We start from the raw sequence: 22,891 nt of genomic DNA, 5'->3' as shown, positions 1-22,891 counted from the left end.
TGTCACATGTTCTTTATAATACAAATATATGTACAGCAACATTTTAAAATGTTCATAGTTTTTAAGAATACTGATAATTTTCTGCTGCTCTTAAAATGCATATTTAAACCAAACATTGACTAAGCACTTGGACATAGGCCAATAATTTATTGGTTAGTTCTAAATAAACCACAAGACCATTTTACATGCACTGTTATGATGAGAAATAAGGAAGGAACTTGGAAGTCCATTTCAACTAACCATATACATATAATGTCTTAACAGGAACTACAAAATTGTAACGTTTTCTTCAAAAAACCTTCCTCATTATATGTAATTTATGGCTCAGGAATGAAGTGCACAAATTAATAAAACTTATGTTGCTGGATTCTGGTACATGTACATAATGATCCAATGATCCTTATCACCAAAATGTCAATCACAAAAGCAGAAAAAACATCTTTTCTTCTCATTCCATAAAGCGAGCCATCCAATTTCTTCTTTAACCAGCAGCACCCCTAAATTTGTTTATGCATAGACTCAATTCTTCTCTTCTTGCAATCTGCAGAAAGATTAGGTTACATAGCAATTTGATTAGGCAAACCATGAAATGACTCAGACATGCATCACTATGGGCGGCCTTGCGGAGTTTCTCTTCCACACCAGGTAACTCCCAAGAATTTCTGCCAATACTGTACAAGCAATTTCTAATATCTGTATCCATCTTTAAAGCATAACCTATACAAACAATGTAAATGTAAAATGTAAATACTGTATTTCACCTATGTTAGGTTATGAAAAATGCATTTTCACAAGCATATAAAGGCCTTAAAATGATACTTTTGGGGAACACACTTGAGTCTTTCTCGTAAGAAATTAAGGAAACTTCACAAAAAAAATTTTTGTCACTATAAGGTGGATTAATCAGTCGGAATGTGTCACTTGAAAAATGCTAACCTTCATGTACATCAAGGCCTTCCAGTGTGGCAATAAGTTACTAAATAATTCACACAAATAAATGTTGAAACAATGAAAAGTGTTCACAATATTATGCAAGTTGTTAACACTAGGTAAAAGGCATATGAAACAAAGCAAAAATAGTGTAGCTCAAGGCCTTCCAGTGAGGCAGCGATTTACTAAATAATACAAACAAATTAAGGCTGGAACAATAATGTGCATGCAACCTAAGAAAGCTGCTGATAACACAAAAAGAAATTCCACTCCAACTGAAGCAGCAAGGTTACTAAATAATACACACAAATAAAGATTTTCTGAAAAAATAATGAGTGTTGGCAACCTTAAATTGTGATTTTGCTCTCTCAATTTTTTTACAATTGAATAATTTCATTTCAGGTGACAAACAAAGGAAAAGGAGAAAACTACAAGCATTCTGCTTTTGTGCCACCTCTTCAACACAGAATTTCTTCAGTAGTTCCACGCAGTTCTCTATTCTCCCAATGGTTCCTGTTGTAATGATGTGTGGTGCTGTCAGGTCCAAGGGTTTGGCAGGCACACAGAGGAACATCAGCCGGCTTACATGTAGTATTCACACATCCATCAAACCACAACCAGACTTCAATACATGCGCATATACACAGAGTTCCAACTACAGTGAAAAGCTACTTTTGTAACTGGTTTCTTTATTTGTCTAATACAATGATGCAATATACATGTATTAGGTAAATGATCAATGTCTCTTCGTTTCCGGCTTTAAAGGACAAAGCCCAGGTGAGAGAGGAATTAAGTTTTTTAATAACCTTTGGCACTGTTATCTAAAAACATTTCAGACCTCAATGTCATGGGTAGTCGTTGCATAAAGTGAGTTGGAAGTAAGGGTATACATGTACATGAGATACAGGATATACATGGTAAGGTTTTGGAGAATATGTCTTAAAAGTGTATTTCCATGCACATGTATATAATGATCACATGATTTACCTCGTACTACATTTAATATACTCATGGATGATAGACAGCATTAAGATAGAAACCCATGGTACTGTAACGTGCTAATATTATCCTTTCATCACTTGCGTGTATTTAACTGCACAGGTATTTCTGCTGATAATAGCTGATGCAAACACACGGGTACATGTACATGAAGCGGCCCATAAGTTTTATTTATCATTACACTGTTGCTACATCATGAATACTGTAAAATGTCACTGGATAATGCGGCTCGATGCTTTCTATCTCGCATGGCTCCACGTATTGTTTAGAAACTATTTCCTGACACAGTGTGAGTGATTAACATCCGGTAAACTTAGAAGTTTTTATTCTATTGAAGACCTTTGTTGGCAAACCGCTTTATTGTGTTCAAGGCGGAAGTTGCATGTAAAGGATTTTATGTTTCTGGTATGGGTTTATGTAGTATATGTATAGAAAAGTATATATAGAACAGACACATGTTCACTGTAAACATGCACCGTATAGCTCTGAACAAAAATTAACAGCAGAAACTGGCAGTTCCCAATTCCTTGTGGCTGGCATCAGCCCTGGCATCCAGCATATACATGTATAATCGATAATAAAAAATGAAATGTCAAATTTCAAGCCACTGAACTTTCACAACATAATTGACTCTAGTTTAAAACTTGCACAATCTCTTGAAAGTACATGTCTGCCATCTCAATTATGAAGGATAAAAGTCATAGGGCAGCTGGGAAGGCAATTCTCTCAACATTGTGATTCACTCTGGACCAAAATAGCTGTAATGTGAAAAACGGTCTGGAAAAGGGAATGTTGCCATTCCATGATCTATACAACACAGAACAGTTCCATGCAATTCGGGTGATGACGATTTTCATCTTTACTCTGACTGAAAAATAGGAAACCTTTTCTTATAATTCTAAATTTTCTATTAAACCAGTTCTTTCCAGCTGAACATTTCTATACTCTTTCTACAACACTCTCTAGAGCTTTTACATCAATTGCGTGAAGTGCAGACATATATGCAAGCAGTTTGCCAAAGTTTATTATCACATATCCTGCAGACAGCTAGTTTGTCAAATATCAATAGGTGCTCCATTTACTTTTTCTTGCTTTTAAATTTTGCATTACCTTTCTATCGGGTCCTAGGGATGTCATAAATTTAGAAATGTTTTGACGCCACATGAATTGGTCTCATCCACATCAAAAATACATCTAATACGAACAGAACTCTTGAGACAGAATTATTTACCAATGTATCACACAAGAAGATGCCAAATGTATAAAAACTACCCCTATGAGAGATTGCTTTATGAACACAGGGAGGTCCATAAATATGAAAAATCTTGTACTCATCATCTATTCTACAGCTGTAAGCTTGGACAGCCAGAATAAGCGACACCTGGGCCGTGTGTACACTCATGTCCAGAAGTATGCCACAACACAAACTGTGATGACACACGACTGACCACTCGCCACTCTAACGTATTGAAACCTTCCACACTGCATCGTAAATGGTGTCTCTAAAAAACAGACGTCTACAACCCAACATTCATGTTGTCTTTATGTGTTATAAGTATTCATAAACTATGTTGTACCAAACTGTTTAAATGTACTTTTACATGTACATATTTGAATAAATCATCAAAAATAAAGGACAGTGTAAAGAGTTTTACATCAACTAAAATGTCATTTTCAACTCAGAACCAGAAGCTGTACAGAGACAGAAGATACAATTATGAGTTGGAAAGATCTATGTACATAAACATTCATGTAACACAATAACACAGCGAGGCATCCTGGCCTTCTGTATATAAATAATGGAGCTGATTCAGAGGTCTGTTGTAGTGCGAAGCAGAATAATCAGACAAATGCCAAGAATGATGTCTATTCCATTTAACAGGTGACAATTTCAACAAATCCCATTACAGGAGTGAGGTTGGTCTCGCAAATCACTTTAGTCCAACCTTTACAGTGGAATCTATCACAGCTTTGTCACTTTAACTCCACTGGCATCAATTCCTCTACAGTCCAACATCACCCGCCAGTCTCCATGGCAACTGAGGAAAATAGGAGGCCAGCAGTGGCTGATGCATACATGCTAGTTTACATGTAAACATACAGCCTGGGCAAGCCATGGCGAAGAGCCATTAGCAGAAAGGTGAACGTTAGACTGAAGTACCTTCTGGCAATGACAATTGGCACATGAAACAGGTGTCAGGAAAACAATAAAACACTGTAACGAGTAAATAAATCATTGTACTCACCAATATTTGGATGCTTCAACAACCTACAAATCCGTGCTTCTCTTTCCAATTTCTGAAGATCTGCAAAACAGAAAAAGAGGTCAGGTGTAAGCAGACAACAAAAACTCTTTCTCATCAAAGGCAAACCCATGCATGTACATATACAGGAAGTGGCAAAGGTTTTTTGGCTGATGCTTGACAGTATAAATACATGAACACAACGCTGCTATGTATCCCACTGTTGAATACATATTATTTAGCTGGACAATAAGTGATGTAATAGTAATAGTAGGACAGATACAAACTAACAGCCATTTCTATGTAGCTTTGCATATTATCACAGCCTACAGAAACCTACATACATGTAGTACTACCGAAAACAAACTGCTGTACATTATTTAATACATGTGTAGATGCACAGATCTCTTAATTCCAGGCTTGGTGACACGTGTACAGCTACAAGTACATGTATCAAGCAATTCACCATGTTCATGTTCACATGACTAACCTGTCACGCTGTACATGTATACATTTAGTTATGACAAAGACGCTTAGGTGGTAAAATCTGCTCGTTGACACAGTGTATCTATGTCGCCATATCAACTCTACATGTACGTTCATGTACATTTTAATATCTGTAGCACAACATTAAACCCCAAGCAAACATACATGTACATGTGCATTTAATATTTGTTACACAGGTTGAGAAAGTCTTAAGTGCAACAATCAGACCTGAGTGAGACTTTAAATCAAGCTTTTGTATGTACATGTATGTTATTGGGTGGATGCCTACAGAGCAACTTAATAACCAAGACTTTGGAAGAGATTCACATGTAGTCAAATTCTGAAGCAATGGAAGAAAAACTGTTAACATGTCCACTATGGTATGAGTGTGAGAGTACTATATGTACAAGTATGTGTGTATATTTGTGCTATACTCCAGAATACACATATATGGTGTTCTACAATGTATGTATATCATCCGTTTTCCAGCGTATTCATGAATGTCATGTGGTAGTTATAATGGAGTAATGTCACACTCATCACTGGTTTATGTTTACATGTACTTGATAAGGTCGTAATGATCTGTATAAATGCATTAATTACAACACTGGTAATTAACTACATGTACATGCGAGTGATGCAGATAATCTTTATCACTGAAATCATATTACTGAAACAACATTTGCAAAACAAAACAAAAAACATAAAAAAATAATCATTTAACTGCAATTGCATGAAAAAAATCATGCATGGACTTGCACATACATTTCTTCATTTTGCAAAATGCAAATACTGGAATGTTATTGCATACATATACACAGGATTACAGATGTAGAGATGCACGAACAGGACAGTCGTGGGGTGTTATCTGGCTGACTACAGCACCTGTGCATGGTATAATGGCCAGTGTAAATTGTTTAGGGGAGGGCTGATGGATTGGGAAGATGAGCATCAAGTGATCTGGGCTCAGCAGCACAAACTCGTCTCCGTGCTACTGCAGGATGTTTGGAAGGTCTACCAGGCTCAGCCATGGGCTTCCAGACCTGCCCCGACCACAGTTGTTCCTAAAAACCAGCAGAAAATCAATACAGCAGCATATTCCTAGACAGTCCTCTGATACGTATTCATTTGTCCATTCCCGCAATTTCCTCCTGATTTCACCCTTTACAGTTGCTCTTTTGTGTCCAGAAAGACCCTAATTTGGTTACCCAGAATAACCACCAAACGCCACTTCACATGCTGAATGCAACAACACGGTTCCCAGACAAACAAAGTCAAAAATTGCCAAGAAGAATTTAACCTCTACATGTAAAGCAACCTTTATCCCAGGATGCAATGCATAAAGATGATATTCAATTAGACAGAATCCGATGGTCAGGCTGGGACATCCGTGATGAAACCTTACATCTTAGCACTGAGATACAAACTGTCATACAATGTCAATGAGGAATCATTTAACAACAGGCCAGAAGACATTAAGGCGTCGTCATTGTCATCATGCCTAAATATTCATATTACTAATCAACACAGTAGTGTACATGTACCTAAGAGAAAGCCAGTATCAAACAAGCATAAACCTACATTGTATGTTGTAACCTCTCACTTTAAAGACAAAAACAGCAAGACGGGTTAGGAGAAACCCAACAGCTCACCAATAAATGCTACAGTTTAAAACTCAGCTAAGTTGACTAAAGATCTGATTCATATCAGGATAGAATAGCTGCCTCAACACAAAAGCTTACCCAGAAACCAACACCAAATCAAAACATCTCATGACACCTTCACTAAATGAGAGTACTTTAAACTGTTCAAGTATAGCATTTTTCAATGTAAACGTATAAATCTAAACAAATCTGTCCACCATAAGGTGAGATTCTGTCCAAAACCAGTGAAATTTCAAACCAGCCGTCCAAATCTTGATTTAATATTCACAATGGAATTGGGTTAACAAGTGCTTTTTAGCAAAATGGCTGTGCAAGAATTTATGCTAACCGTAATCACATCCACAGAAAAAATGGCACGCACAGCTTGCCAGGTGTGTTTGCTGATCTGGGCTGTAAGCTGGACAAGGGTCAAATAAGCAGGGCGTTAGACACTTATTAACAAATGCCGGACACCTTGCCACTACAGTCTTCCTATAATTATTTTATGTGATCGCTGCAACGAGAAATTTCTCCTATCAAGCAATCTCCAAACAGGGCCTTATCATTGAATACACACAATTGTGAAGCCATGAATAGCCCATGATGGCTGTGGCCAAGGCTATATTGGGAGGCTGTCTTCAGTCATTGACGTCCTCCTAGCTTCAGCCACACGCTGTAATAGCAGCATCTCCAGTTCACTGACGTCAATAGATGAAACTAACTGTAAATAGATCCCTATTCTTTGAAAATTTCCCCCACTATAAATGGAACCCATGTCAGAGAATGTTGTCAATCATTTCTACAGCCATTAATTACAAGAGGCTATAAACAGTTTCCATTTAATGATCCAGGAGGCCATGCCCATCTGACCATCAGATTTCCATTTCATTGTCTTTAACCATCTTGGCACCTCAATGACAAGCTAACCACCTCAACCCAATAACAAACATTAGGATTCTGATTGTGGCCAATAGCACACAGATCTCTATATATGGGGATGCTCCCTATTTGACCCTGTCATCTGAAAGCCAAACTTAAGCACAAACACTGGTAAAGTCTTCATGGCACTGAGAAATGACACACATTCAGTGCAGCAGGTGAAAGATAATACAATGTACATGCCTGTGGATTCTACATCCAGGTGGATTACAATTCCTACATTTACGACAGTGATTTCCTTAGGACAAGCAACTTCAATATATATATATACACTGTATACTGTAGATGTCATATGTTGACAGTAAGATGTAAATGTAACAGTCTGGTTAATGTTCAGACGATCGCTAAACAAATTCTCGGTCATAGTGAAAAGGCAGGCATAAACCTCAAAGTCTTTTAAAAATGAGCTCAGTTCACATGTACATTCAGATATTACACAGGTTGGGGCTGAATGATGTGGCTTACATGGGTTAATGTCATATTGGGACTGTAGGCCTACCCATCTGAAACTTTCTCACACAATCTCCAATTCTAATATCAAAGTGCTTTTATATAATTGAAATACATGTATGCATGTATATGTATAAACCAAACAGCGACTGCCGCATGAACATGCACATGTAAACCAACCAATCAATATAGCTTTGTTCCAGCATTTAGGCTAATTGTGTTCATGTATGCAGCTAGAGGTTTAGCTGTAGCCGAGAGAACCTTGCCCTTGGCACTTTCCAGCCACAAACAGTGCGACCTTTCCATGGCACTCATTACCTGAGCTAATCACAGCTACTATGCCTAAGCCAAGGTCACTTGTCCAAAGTGGATACAGTCTAGATCTACAATGTATATATGTATTTCAGGAGAAACCACAAAGGCACACCTCCTGTAAGGACAACAAATACTTGGACAGATGATCAAGTTTAGAGGTAGAAGAAACCATTTCATCTTGTCAAAGTACAGTCATGTAATTTACAGGTAGAGGAAACCCAATAGGCACTCAAGAAAATTACCACAAAATACATCTACACCGTGCCCAATTCAGGGGTGAAAAAATGTGAGAGATCTATGGAAAACATCAGGCCTTGTGAACAAAAGACCTCAGGCCTTAAAGATTGCAAAAAACAAGCAGATCCGCCGTCCACTGAGCCTTTTGATTTAGGGGTGGAGACGATCAATCAGAAAGATACCACAAATAAAATATACACCTTGGCAAGTTACAAGATTTATGAGTGAAGAAGATCAGGCAAATGACATGCCAAGCATAACAAGCACACCTAGTCAAAGTACTATATTCAGTGGTAGAAGAAATCAAGCACAACCCTCCAACAACTGACACACTGTGACAAAGAACTATATTCGGTGGTAGAAGAAATCAGGCACAACCTTGCAACAACTGACACACTGTGACAAAGAACTATATTCGGTGGTAGAAGAAATCAAGCACAACCCTCCAACAACTGACACACTGTGACAAAGAACTATATTCAGTGGTAGAAAAAATCAGGCACACCCTTGTGACAACCAATACACTTTGTCAAAGTGCTATATTTAGGGGTGGAAGAAATTTTAAATATGCTAGCAACAACTGACAGATGTAATAAAAAACCTGCTTCAGGGTAAATGGAACCTTGGGACATATCAAGAAATTCATCAGGAAGTGACATAAATCGGCCACATCACAGGAAGAACGGCTATACCTTGTCAAACAAGTCATTTAGCTGTGTTAATCTTAATTAGGCTGGCCCAAAGGAAAACTATAACTGCAAATGAGCCATTGAGACCAGAGGCTGATCACTGGTCTTCATTTATATGTACATGTACATGTAGGTGTGAATGTTGGTAGAGAACCTGACCAAGTGTACATGTGTCCAATAGCTTGCCTACATGTACATGCCTATACTTTTTATACAGGTGGGCTGCTCAAGTACTGCAGGTGTAATCACACCAAAGGAATAGGTTTATGAAGTGGATTTAAGGCTGACATGTTTTCGAGCAATCATTTAAAATCAGCATAAAATACTACAGTGTAATATGTATCTCTAGACATTTCCTCTCTCAGTTTCCAACATTTAGGGACCACTGCCATTTCATGACATATTGTGTGTGTAGTCATAAGCTCGGGAGTTTGCCTGGCAGTGAATGATGGATGGTGGAGGAGTTGGGCGACTCCACATGACTTGCCCTCCTACAGCCACCACCGGAAGGTTTCCTGTGTATGGTCCTCCCATGCCATCAGGGCTATAACCATCACATTAACATCTGGCTAAAGATCACAGAGGATCAACAGCTGCTTCCACCCATTCCTCCAAACCAAGTCAAATGGCTCAAAAATACTGTTACACAGAGCCTGTATAAAACCCAGAGACTACACCATGGCATTTGATCTTACTATTGATTTTCGGGAATTATTTCTGCAGTGACACCAGGCTCCAGGCTAAGCTGTTTTTTCTACAGGCACTGCCTCTGCACAATCTGCTTTGGTTAGACATTAAAAAAGACCTGTGATTCTAACCTGGCAGCCAATGACATCAGGTATAAATAGCAGGTTATCGGATATTTAAACTGAAGAATAATACACGCAAACCCTGTACTATTTTAAGAATGAAGAGCTAAAACAGTCCTCTGCCCAACGAGCCAGCCATTTTGTGAATGTGTGTATCACAGTGTGACTTCCACATGAAGAGCCGACAACTTACACCATTATATATTTACAGGTTCATATCACCTTTGCTTTAACATGAGCGCACCTGATGTCTTTGCCTTCACCTGCACATTTCAACATCTCACCTAAGTCTAACCTGAAAAATTTATACACAGACTCAAATGGAAACTTGAAATATTTGATCAGATCCATGCTACATTCATTTCGACTTCACACAACATTCTTAGGGGGTGGGGGGGTGGGGGGTGGGGGTGGGGGGGGGGGGGAATCATACTACATTACTTTAATGATTCGTGCTATATTCATCGAGGATTCATCTTTCCAAGAGAACAGGACAATCATCAACTAGACCTTTAGCATGTTCATGAAAATGAAAATCTGGGAGGGACTAAAACTCCAGATTTTGTCACTACAATACAAAAGCAAATCTGGAGATGGGAGTACATGTGTATTGCCTGGAAAATGGCGCAGAGAGATGAGAAGAGCTTAATTTGCACGGAGCCTCTTGCATAAGTAAAACTGCAATACATTTATTTATTTGACTAATGTTTTACGCTGTACTCAAGAATATTTCATTTATACGATGGCCGTCAGCATTATGGTGCGAGGAAACTAGACAGAGCCCAAGAAAAACCCACGGCCATCCACAGGTTGGTGACAGACCTTCCCACGTAAGGACGGAGAGGAAGCCAGTATGAGCTGGACTTGAACTCATGCCAACCACATTCGTGGGAGGTTCCTGGTTCACTGCACCACGCTAGTGTGCTAACTCCCTCAGGCTATGGAGGATCCCCAATTGAAGTACATACAAGTGTATGTATATATGCACAGGTGGATTTCCCACAATACATGTCATAGCCTTAGATATGTTAGATATTAAGAAAGGTGCACTAACCTGCAGGGTAAGTTAAGCCCGAACCTTCCTTAGGTTAGGCAAAATGCATCAAAGACTGAGAATAATCCTACTTTAGAATGAACATTTTAAACACCACTAGTTACAAGTTACTTGTTCCTGTATTTCTGTTTTTCATGGACCATACTCCACACAGGACTGTGTAATGGATAATTGTATAGCATCCTCAGGCATTACAATGTACATGAATCAAACATGTGCTTTTTTAACACAAGCTCACTAAAATGTACCTTGCACAAATTTTACTTATAATCCTTCTCAACAGATGCATGGAGTGTTATTACCAAACAGTTAAGTAGAGATAGCTTACTGATTATGCTGATAACTGAGCTGTCCTGGAATGTGTGCAATTATTCAATATACCATGGATAACATGTTAGGTTTAATACCACATGAGAACAATACCATATCCTTCCATACTATAATAACATGTACAAGTGCATCTTAAGTACATGTACAAGTTCATGCTGGCTTCCTCTCTGGTTGTAAGTGGGATATGGTCTTCCTACAATATGTGAATGGTTATGGTTTCCTCCCATCATAATGCTAGCCACCGACGTATAAGTGAAATATTCTTGAGTAAAACATCAATTAAGTAAGTAAATATAACATTGTACGTTTCTTCTTCAGTCTATCCTGGACAGATTGTATAAACAAGGCTGTGGATCAAAACTGCCACAGAGAAATCTCTTTTTCTACATCAAAATACAATAAGTTATTAAATACGCTTTAGTAACTACTAACTAATTTTGCCTCCTTACTCAGGTACCTATTGCAAGTACATCCATACAAACATGTAAATGTATGTGCAACTTCCCTCCATACCCCCCCCCCCCCCCCTCCAGACACTGACAGTTAACTTCCAATAATATGATCTTTGTAGAGGTACAAGTTTTAATAAAACTAATTCATACAAGGACAGATCTAATATCACTGGCGTATACCAGAAACAATTTGTGCCCGCAGGCTAAACAGTACAACACTATATAATAAATCTCACTTCAGTATTCCTATCAGCCTTCATCCCAGAGGCTCATAGATAGATGTGAGCTTTATGTGAGCTTTATTTGGATCAACTTGAGCTATGGGCTAAAAATCTCAACACTCTCAGTCTGATACTTTGCCCTTATATATCACACTTATAAGGATATAGTCATCCAGTGCAGTGATAGCCATGCAGGTATTAAGGTCAGATTTAGCATTCATAAGCCTTATTCCCACGAAATGCTCATAAACAGGTCGCTCAAGACCAACACTGGGCCAGGTAAGTAGGTCATAAAAAAGATGGCCTAAGCATAGGCCTAATCTTTTAAGATATGGAATCCATCTAAAATCCCCCGACTAAGATGTAATTTATTCAAGCTAAATATTTACTTGAATGGTATTAAAATTTAACAGAGAACATGTACTTTAAGGTGGGAAGTTATCCTGCAAAATGATAATACTGGAAAGTTAATATTACACTAATGTATACAAATGTATGGTACAAGTAACATGTCAACGTATACCAGGTTTTCTTTGATATTATTTCCAGCTGCTCTTCATACTTTGAGAAAGAAAAAAAAAACACTGTGCACATATTTAGGGAAAAAAAATGTTGATTCAAGTTAATGTTCTAATGTTGGTAGTGAGGTGCTTTCGAAGTGTACTCTCATCTCATTGGTTGTCATATTACAAAACAAACTGTACTTGCTTAACTGGTAATTCATCCTCCCACAATGTATGTCAACCCATTACAGGTGGAAGTCTCACTGTCTCTAGTAGTTTAACCATTCTCTCAGCAGACCAATACTCAAAATGACCAAATCTCCGCTGAAGGAAGATATCCAGATTCTAACTCATTGACATTATTATACTGTAGAAAATTCAAAAGAAAAGTTATTTAAAAAAAAAAAAACATACAAGCAACAAGCTTGTAACAGTGAAGCATTCACTCTTGATCACAGAAGCCTATATGGCTACATTGTTTGTAAATAGAAGAGTAAATTAAAATACAGCTTTGAACATTTTAAAATACTTTACTAAGTACAAAATTCCCACATAATATATATATACATGTACCTTATGTCATAGAGAATCTACACATCAATGGTAACCTCTACAGCCTCAGAAATTTGTCTAGCAACAACCTGTATCCATAAATGTACCAATATGATATTTGAATAGGTTTAGAGATACCATGATTTTTAGCAATTGTCGAAGTAGATATATCAATAAGGCCATGAAATCTAACCAGCTAATACCACTGGTCTTGTCACTGCCAGTTCTTGCCAGTTCCTAGTAACTCCTCTCCCCTTTACAACATTACATCAAGGTATATGCTTAATACAATATACATGCAGAAGTTTTCTATCCAGATATGATTTATTTATTTATTTATTTGATTGGTGCCGTACTCAAGAATAATTCACTTATGTGACGGTGGCCAGCATTATGGTGGGAGGAAACCAGGAAACCCACGGGCATCTGCAGGTTTCTGGAAGACCTTCCCACAATCCACATATGAAACAGTTGGCTGTAAAACCATGTATAGATATGTCCATAAGAGAAGTTAAATATGGAAACGTCAACATTTTCCAAATCAATGCTGCAGTGCTAATTATTGCCTGCCTCTAAAACTTAACACAGAGGCTGACTAGGTGGAAGTAGCCACACCATTCCACTTTAACTTTTATTTGATTTGCCACTGTTCTTAAGGAAAATCATTATTTTTCATGCAGATACATTTTTTTATGCGAAGTTATAAACGACTTATGATTATTTTCTTTTACTACCATTTCATAATGTTGTATACTATTTAGATATCCAGGTAGAGTCTTATTATCTGAGGTGTATAAATTTGTACTTAAGACTTCAGGAAAACTGGGTGCAAGTTAGGGCTGCTATCTAAGGTCAAGGATATACCTGACCCCGACAGCCACACCCTAACACCCCCACCTTGACCCCTGATTCACGTGTCCACACCTCCTACCATCTCTCCACCCCATGACCCTGTTCATCAGTCTCTAGAGGCCTGGTGGGTGAGGACAGCACGGAAAAGGTATAAGCAAACACTCCAAACCTGAATGTCAGCACCCTGTTTATTTTGGAGGATAGGGGAAGATTAACAGCTTAACTCCTAGATGCCTCAGTGAGGGAAGTTTGTATCCCCAGATATACTCCCTAAGATAGACAACAGAAAGACTTGTTTGATAGCAGGACATGGCCCAGGTAGTACATGTATGGTGAATGACTCCTAACTGTAGGACACAGGAGAAACATAAATCACTTTTGAGTGTCCCTATTCATTATTCATTGATATATTCAATTGGTGCTTTACACCATAATCAATAATATTTCATATACAATGACAAAGGATTGTGAGTTTCCCTCGGTCTCTGCTTGATTTCCTCCAACCATAATGATGGCTGAAATAAGAAATAATCTTGAGTACGCCGTAAAACAACAATCAAATAAATAAACAAGTAAACAATGACTGTTCAACAGCGGTATGGACTTTTTCAACATGTAATCTTTAACTTACATGTACATACATACACTTATACATGTAAATGAACAATGGACATTCCAAGTAAGATGGACTGATCTAAAAGTTTTAAATAAATGCAGGGTAAAGAGTGCATTCAGGTTGGCTTCCAGCAGAACAATCAAGAATAGGTCAGCAATCAACTCCTACAGATTTCACAGATATATCTGTACTTGAAGCAGGGGGAGGAGTTTGAACTTCACCCCCACAACCATCACCTGACTAGTCAGGCTCTACTAGAGGTCTTGTAGATCGGACTGAAAGATCCCACGCTTCACTTTGTGTACCTTACTCTAGATCGTGTTTTTCAGCTTACACTTTCTTACGCTGTGTATTTAGATGGTCAGAGATATCCATCTTCAGTGAAATGGTGAAAACCCAATTTCTAACACACCTCAGTTGAGCTACATATCTGATCAAACAAACGTCCTTAAAAACTTAGCACATAACATTTCACCACGAAAAAGACTCTTTATGTAAGCAAAATGGACAGAAAACTGTTTAGAATTTGGAATACCAACTTGTTACAGATTTCACATAGTGAACATTCACCATGTGTAATAACATATAACAGTGCAAAAAAAATTTTCAACTGTTATTTTGAGGGGTAAAAGTGGCTTCAAAGTACAGCTTTCTCAAGGCCCCAGCCGTCAGTCCAAAAATTAAGTAGCTTGCAGCGGGACGTCAACGACGATCCTTGTTTAAAAAGAGCTCTGTAGGGGACAGACCCAAAAGGTCTGCCCAAATGGCGCGGAGGTGTTGGGAACAGACCAAATGGGGGCGGCTGTAAGGGTGCAGAGGGAGCGATCAGCTGGCCCAAAGAAGCAATCCAGTACCTGTGTACATGTCACCTTGCCCAGGCTGTAGCGACACGGTCCACCGGGATCGGGGCACTTCAGGGTTGTTGACAGAGTTATGAGCAAGATCAACTATGATGTAATTTCTGAAAAAATCTGACCCTTGACAGAAAACATGCATAATACAGAGGGGTAATTAACAGGTATAAAAATACCCCCAAAATGAAATTTTTTTAACAAAAATTCCTGGGTATAATTTTCTTTATTTGGCATAGAAACATAATCTTTGTTTTACAGTTCCTTTTTATGTATCCTTTAAAAACAGCACTACCACTAAAATACATATATAAATAAATCTACATGTTCCTAACCTCATAGTTTCTTGGTAATTGAGAAATGAGTGTGGAAAAAGGTTTTGGAGAAGGTTTGGGGCCCATCATTCCATTGGTGATCTTTACACCTGTGAATATAGCACTAGAAGTGTACCCAACAGTTTCTACGTTTCTTGATTGATTAAGGTTCAGACCATTTGACAGCCAAATTAACAGCAGTCTCAGAGGGCAGTGAGGTTTCCATATTCATGTTCCTGGTTCAGACAGTCTGAACTGCATACCATCGCCTAGACCTTACCATGAATCGCACACTTCCTTCCAGGAAGATGGTACTCAAAGAATATTTCATAATTCATGCCTTTATTACTGTCTATATTCCTTTTTAACCGTCTATAAAAGCAGGTAATACCCGAGATGTTTCTTAAATGAGGACTGACACAAGGTGGCTCATTTCAAATTTAAACCTTAACAACATACACATGTACATGTATGTGATTGTACACAATCATCTATATATACATGTACCAAGAAACAACAGACATGTGAAAAAGCCAGGCAAATCCCCAGGGAAACAACCACCCCTAACCAAGCACCTGTAGTTTATTCTGTACGCAAGTCACTGAATTTCAGTTCATGGAATCAGAACAAAAAGCTTTTAAGTAATGTTTTTACATTAGCACAAATACATGATCAATATTTTGCACAGGTATAAATTATAGATGATACCAGAATTTTCATTCCTCTCTCCTGACAGCAAACACTGCAATCATCCCAACTGTGAATAATGCTCTGCTGACAGCAATGCATTTACAGCGATGAGGGGGGATGGGGGACAAATCATGAACAGATCTTACACAATGGTATAGCCTCCATAATGTATGCACAATGTATGATCATGTACTGTATAAGGAGAAAAACATGTAGCACAGTCACTTAATTATCCACCTGTCCTGGCCAAAGACAAAATTGTCAAGTAGTATAACTACGATATCCGGTACATGAAGCTGTATGTATATACATGTACATGCATGTTACTGAAGGGCAAACATGATCAGGTGGATGGTGTTTACTGTACTTCCGATCACCACAGCTGTGATAAAAAGAACTCTCTCCAGTCATATGAGGGGAAAGGTCTGCCAGTAACTGCACGTGGTTGTGAGTTTCCTCCAGTCAGGTTTTCTCCCACCATAGTACTGGCCAAAATTGCATATAAAGTGCAACATATGACCTAGAACACCAATCCAACAAATAACTAAACACGTACTCTATACAAGTAGTAAATCAACCTTGTGAGCCCGAAAATCCTACATGTATTACATTTCATTTCAACTGTGTTTAATAAGGTGGCTACATGTTGTTTCACTTAATAGTTTACAGGAATGGTCAATGGCAATGAAGCACAAAACTTAGCACTTGTGCAAACCAAAACTGAAATACCGTCCCAAATAATCAAAAAGACATAATGCTTTGAGTAAAATTGATTCCACTGGATATACACATAATAACCTGGGTATTAATATATACCAAAAGATGGTCGTGGGTTTCCCCTGGGCTCTGCCCGGTTTCCACTCACCATAATGCTGGCTGCCGTCGTGTAAGTGAAATATTCTTGAGTACGGAGTAAAACACCAATCAAAAAATCTATGTGTTTTTAATACAATAGCATCAGTACAATGCACATGTATACTCCGTGGTGTCACCTAATTTTTTTTTAGTGCCTACCATCAGCGCAGCCTGCATCTCAAGTCATTCTGCCCTCACTGGAAAGGGCATGCCATCAGGGCAGGTAATAGCTTTAATCTACCTGCCCATAACCAATGTTCAACAGAGCCAAATATTACCAACTAAAATGCAAAATCTAGTCAAGGTTTCAGTCAAGGTTTGCGGATATCATGTGCACATCTGCTTCATTATCCAGGTTTTCTGCCTGTGGCCTCAGACATAACGCGGATTTTGGATGCACCTAATGAGTCATGCGTGCACACCGCAATATTGAAAAGAAAAAAGTCAACACTTTATCAGGTTTTCTGCATATAACTAGTCTGAAATTGATCGAAACTTACAGGAGTGATAGAAAAGACCCACGTCTTCTCAGTCCACACCAGAAATCGGCATGTGCCACTGTTTTTGAGTGGACTGAACGGCCAACTTTGTTCTGCAAAGTGCCTACATTATGAATTGAGTATCAGGAATTGCTGAAAACAGACATCAACAATTAATTTAACTGAACTATGGTCATACAACCTATTTCGATCAGATGATACAGATCTGGTAGCTTTACCTTTGCTTAGATTTTTCGGAGCAACATTCACTAGAACACCACAAAATTGCAGCTTCTCTTTAGCAACAGATTTGAAGTTAAAAATACAACTCGCATGTGCCTGGCTTCTTGTACTGGGTGTACGCATCGGAGTTGATGTACTGTTACGGAGTCAGAGAGAACACAGAAAACTTCCTCACCCATTGGCAGAAGTCTTGTGTGGCAGAGGCACATTTGTCAAGTTAACAACAAAAAGAAGAGTAAAAGGGTAACGCGTGATATCCATCGGACATTGCGAGTTGAAATTCGTAAAGGAGAAAATCGAGAAATAGCGACTGGCCGAGCGGGCAGGCTATGCAAGCCTATAACATGCCCACAGCGATTTCTGACTGCATTTGGCATGCGGGCAGGCGTTAAGTTACACCACTGATACTGTGAAATACAAGTGCTATGCTTAAAATAAGTTCACACTTCGTAGGGTTTGCATTCGAAAGGAACTATCTAAACATTCAAAAAAAATATAACTGAATGCGCAATTCCAGACTGTGTTGGATTTCAAGACAGAAGGATGTGAAGTTAATATTGTGCAGACTTTATTGAAGGAGGGTATAGCAGGGCTGGCTGGCCTCCAAGAATCAGCTCCAGTATCCAGAAAGCTGATACGATCATAATAAAACTGAAGCCTTACTAGATGTTAATACATTCTTATCACAGTCCATTGGATTCTTCCCACTGATCAAATGAGTAATGAAGCTAGCAGAGGTAATGCAGATTTAATCTGGATACTTGATAGAAAAGCTTGTGACACAGGCTGTTAGAGACAGGTGAAGTATTAACTAGATATTGGAGTCTCATACACGATATGCAGATTGTGCTCTACTTCAGTAAACATTCACATACATGTAGGTACATCCCGCAAGTTTGTACACAAAAATGACGAGCTCGACATTATAAAATGTCATGCTACATATTTTTCCCTGGACATCTGCATGCATGTAAGGAGGGTTTCTCGAAAGTAGAAGCATTACACTGAACATAAAAGTCTTATTTTCCTGTACAACAAAGCATTTGTATCATTCATGCAGCACTGCGTAAAGGAATTTTTGAATTGACACATTAGTTTATGCACAAATATAATACAACAAAGACCAGTACAAATTTTACTCAGCCATCTTTAGAATAGTGGACAATGCCGCTTGAGCTCCCTTAGATAAAGAAAACCACACATGTACATTTCCATACAGAGAATCTGCAATGTTATTAACAAAAGATGTTGAAAGGGTTTTAATATCTCAAAAATTTACAAGGGCAGGTATACTGGACAAGAACTCCAATAAGGGTTGACGTCTCATTCAACATTATCCCACGTCACAAATGCATTCATACTGTTGGTCAACTGAAAATGACACCCCAATGACACCCCGGCATGGTATGCAATGAGTGTGACATCACCTTCGCTATCACTTTTGCTTTGGTGATACCATGATGGTATCACCGTCTATGACGGGCCTCTCTCACTGTGACCTAAATGCCAATGCCAGAAACACCAGTTATGAGGAGTTACCTTGTACGTCTTAATGTACCTTTACATAGTCTCTGATGATGTTCCACGGAAAGGATGACTTTAAGGACAGTTCCTGACCGACGCGTTAGTGTTCCTGGCCGACGCGTCAGTGTAATACATCTGAGTCAAAGTCTCTGATGATGGTCCAAGGGAAGGATGACTTTAAGGACAGTTCCTGACTGACGCGTCAGTGTAATACATCTGAGTCAAAGTCTCTGATGATGGTCCAAGGGAAGGATGACTTTAAGGACAGTTCCTGACCGACGCGCCAGTGTTCCTGACCGACGCGCCAGTGTTCCTGACCGACGCGCCAGTGTTCCTGACCGACGCGTCAGTGTAATACATCTGAGTCATAGTCTCTCATGATGGTCCAAGGGAAGGATGACTTTAAGGACAGTTCCTGACTGACGCGTCAGTGCAATACATCTGAGTCATAGTCTCTCATGATGGTCCAAGGGAAGGATGACTTTAAAGACAGTTCCTGACAGATGTGTCAGTGTAATACATCTGAGTCAAAGTCTCTGATGATGGTCCAAGGGAAGGATGACTTTAAGGACAGTTCCTGACCGACGCGTCAGTGTAATACATCTGAGGAATACTTGCATGTGTTATAATAACTGTGTTTTACTGTGTAACAAGCACAAAGTGAGTGTAAAGGCCTTTAAGATTTCAGGATTTTTTTTTTTCATTGTCATCCTATTGAACAGCTGACTGGCATTTTACAACATAACACTTTCTAAATGTGCGAAATCAGGAACACAATGCAGATGCTTGACCTGGCCAAACATCAAATTTCTCTGCAATATTGCAAAAGCTAAATATACAGACAATCAAAAGAAATGCACAATGGAATTTTAAACTCATAGTTATCATAAATCAATTTCGAAACAATTTCAACTGCATTCTCAAAATGTGCATCAATTTACACTGATGGTGGTAATTTACATCGATGATCAATTTACATGTAGCATTGATAAGAACATTGTTTAAACACAAAAATCATAAAACAGGAAAATAATCTTAGCCAATAACATTCACCACATGAAACAAAAACAAAACTAATATCACATCCTAAAATTGATATGCTCATTTTTAAATATATTAAGGATAAACCCTTGTATACACAGAATCTGAAACCCACAGTGACACATGTTTGATATCCTAACCAATTTCATGTATAAGAGTTTCATGTACAGTAACTTGATATGGTGGAGAAAGTTGGGTATGTATGCATACTGGCTTACCGCCTCAACTGACGGTGTTTCATGGTGTAACATGATGCCAAGATGCTGTTTTTGCGCAAGGGTCACTAATGGGAGCAGCATTTTGTGGGGATGCTGCTTTTACACTGCTTTTCACCTTTAATTCTCAAACGACAACTTGACGTACTATTTCAACATATCCTTTAACCTCAGGTTTGGCTGCGCAAAGCATTCTAATGTAAATCAACATCAATGTGACCATTGCTTTGGAACATTTAGCTCCATTAGGGAAACCACAGAAGGAAACCAGCAGGTGTTACATTTTCATTCCTAATAGCAGTGCTACCTCTCTAATGTTGTGGGCAAAAGTCCGCCTTGAATCAAATAGTATTTTCAGCCTGGAACTTAAATCACAATTTAGTTCCATTTTATTAATAACTTTGGGCAGGTCATAAACTGTAAATGAGGTTACAATGATAATCTCTGTAAAATAGGAGACCAAGAAAATGACAGAGGATCCAGAAAATGAAAAAACTGTGGAGTAAACAATGGAGTACATGACAATTAGGCACATGTATACATGTATGTATAAGTCCCTCTATACCATGGTGTAAGTAGGAGCAACTGTTGACACATAAATACCAACCCTTCACTTTGAGAAGTATGGGGGTATGTTGGAACACCAAGTCGAAATGCAGAAGACAAAAAAAGAGGAAGAAAAATTGAAAAGAGAGACAAAAAAAAAAAATCTCACCTAACTTACAACTGCACCAAACCTTAAGATGAATTAAAATGCAACAAAATCCACTAAAATGTTTGTATGAAACTGTGACTACAACACAAGTCACTGGTTCTTAGATACATGTACATGTACATGGTGTGAACTGTAACAATCACATAGCAGGTATACTGGCCGCTGTCTCATCAACCATGCTTGACAAGGCCAGTGTAATATAGCCCGACTTTATTGGAGAGACTCAGCAGGCCAGCAGTTTTACAGCTGAACTCCCATGTTAATGCGGTCTTCCTCATCAGCCATATCAGCCATGTCACTGGCTTGATGATATTAATATTTGATGAGGAAGTGTAACTCCAAGATTTGATCAGTAAGCTTCATGCACTGCCAGCATAAGTGATGGAAAATAAAAACAGGATATTGATGCCGTCTTGGAAGTGACTTCATGGGTGACTGCAGATTTTCCTGCAATGCTGGAAGCAAGAAACTTGACAAATGTCTGAAAGGTTGAATATGAAGAGGTTACAAGCTAATAAGCTACCCATTTCCTATGCTCCATCAGAGTGTGTTCACAACTATTTAGAATTCAAATGTTATCAATCCGGCTTGATGGGGAAAATAACCTAGGCCATTCATACTGAGGTGAGAAATAATGGTAAATAGATTTACTATTATTTCAGTCATGTCACCACACTCTCTTGTCAAACCTACACGAAGGTCTTTATATTTGTACCTCATTGCAGAATAACAACGAAAGGCACCAGTCCCCACATTCCTGTTTCACCTAGTAACAGCATAAATGTACTGCCATATGTTGTCCAACCTGTCCCTTTAAGTTCATGTTTACATTCCCTAAAAAACACCAGAAACCATACTCCACCAAACAACAGCATACTGTCCAGCCAATCCCCACACCTATAGTTTCTAAACCATTAACAACATACTGTCATACATTCCAACCAGTCCTTACATGTATGCTTTCTCATCAGTTTTGTCATCAGTATCATCATGTATGCTATCCGTGAAGACACCACATCCCACCCAGTAACAACTTACAATACGATCATCAGTCCAACCAGTCCCTTTATGTGCATGTATACTTTACCTCAAGTCTCAAGAGCAAGGGCGTAATTAAGTGAAAATTTGCATTCAATAGTTCAACTGCTATGGTCTACTGTCTTATAAGTTAGACCAAACACATGTTGTACAATACATGTAGATTAATGTATAGTGCACCAAGGGCAGGGCCTATTCAGACACATGCTACCCCATCAATAAGGCCAAAATGTGTCATTTAAGGTCATATTTAGCTAGCACTAGTTCTTTAGAGCTAATAAAGTGCCCTTCTTAGGTATTTCAGCCATCTTGTGTATGTTCAGTAATTTCAGTTCCACTGTATCTATAATACACACACATAAAAAAATCAGCCTTTACATATATATTTACATATAGAAGTGCATAATCAGATATATTTAGTCTTGAGAGAAGCATTTCGGATACAACAAAGTATGTGCGTATGTTTTTCTGTTATCTTTAATACTATTTATCTACTTATTTGATTGGTGTTTTACATTGTATTCACGGGTATTTCACTTACTCGATGGCGGCCAGCATTACAGTGGGAAGAAACCAGGGACAGTCCAGGAAAAACCCACGACCATC

The 22,891-nt window shown here is 38.5% G+C and overlaps 1 protein-coding gene across 14 annotated transcripts in view; it reads right to left on the bottom strand.

The window, feature by feature from the left end:
- LOC135468718 (calcium/calmodulin-dependent protein kinase type II delta chain-like) overlaps positions 1 to 22,891 on the bottom strand; it is an 82,562-nt gene that overhangs the window by 54,647 nt on the left and 5,024 nt on the right. For all 14 annotated transcript variants that reach the window (XM_064747126.1, XM_064747167.1, XM_064747222.1 and 11 more), the window contains exon 3: positions 4,176 to 4,235. In XM_064747126.1, coding sequence (XP_064603196.1) covers positions 4,176 to 4,235 — 60 coding nt within the window. The remainder of the gene's footprint in view (positions 1 to 4,175; positions 4,236 to 22,891) is intronic.

This window comes from Liolophura sinensis, chromosome 1 (assembly GCF_032854445.1).
Source record: "Liolophura sinensis isolate JHLJ2023 chromosome 1, CUHK_Ljap_v2, whole genome shotgun sequence".
NCBI classification, from domain to species: Eukaryota; Metazoa; Mollusca; class Polyplacophora; order Chitonida; family Chitonidae; genus Liolophura; species Liolophura sinensis.
This window is presented reverse-complemented; position numbering and strand designations above follow the sequence as displayed.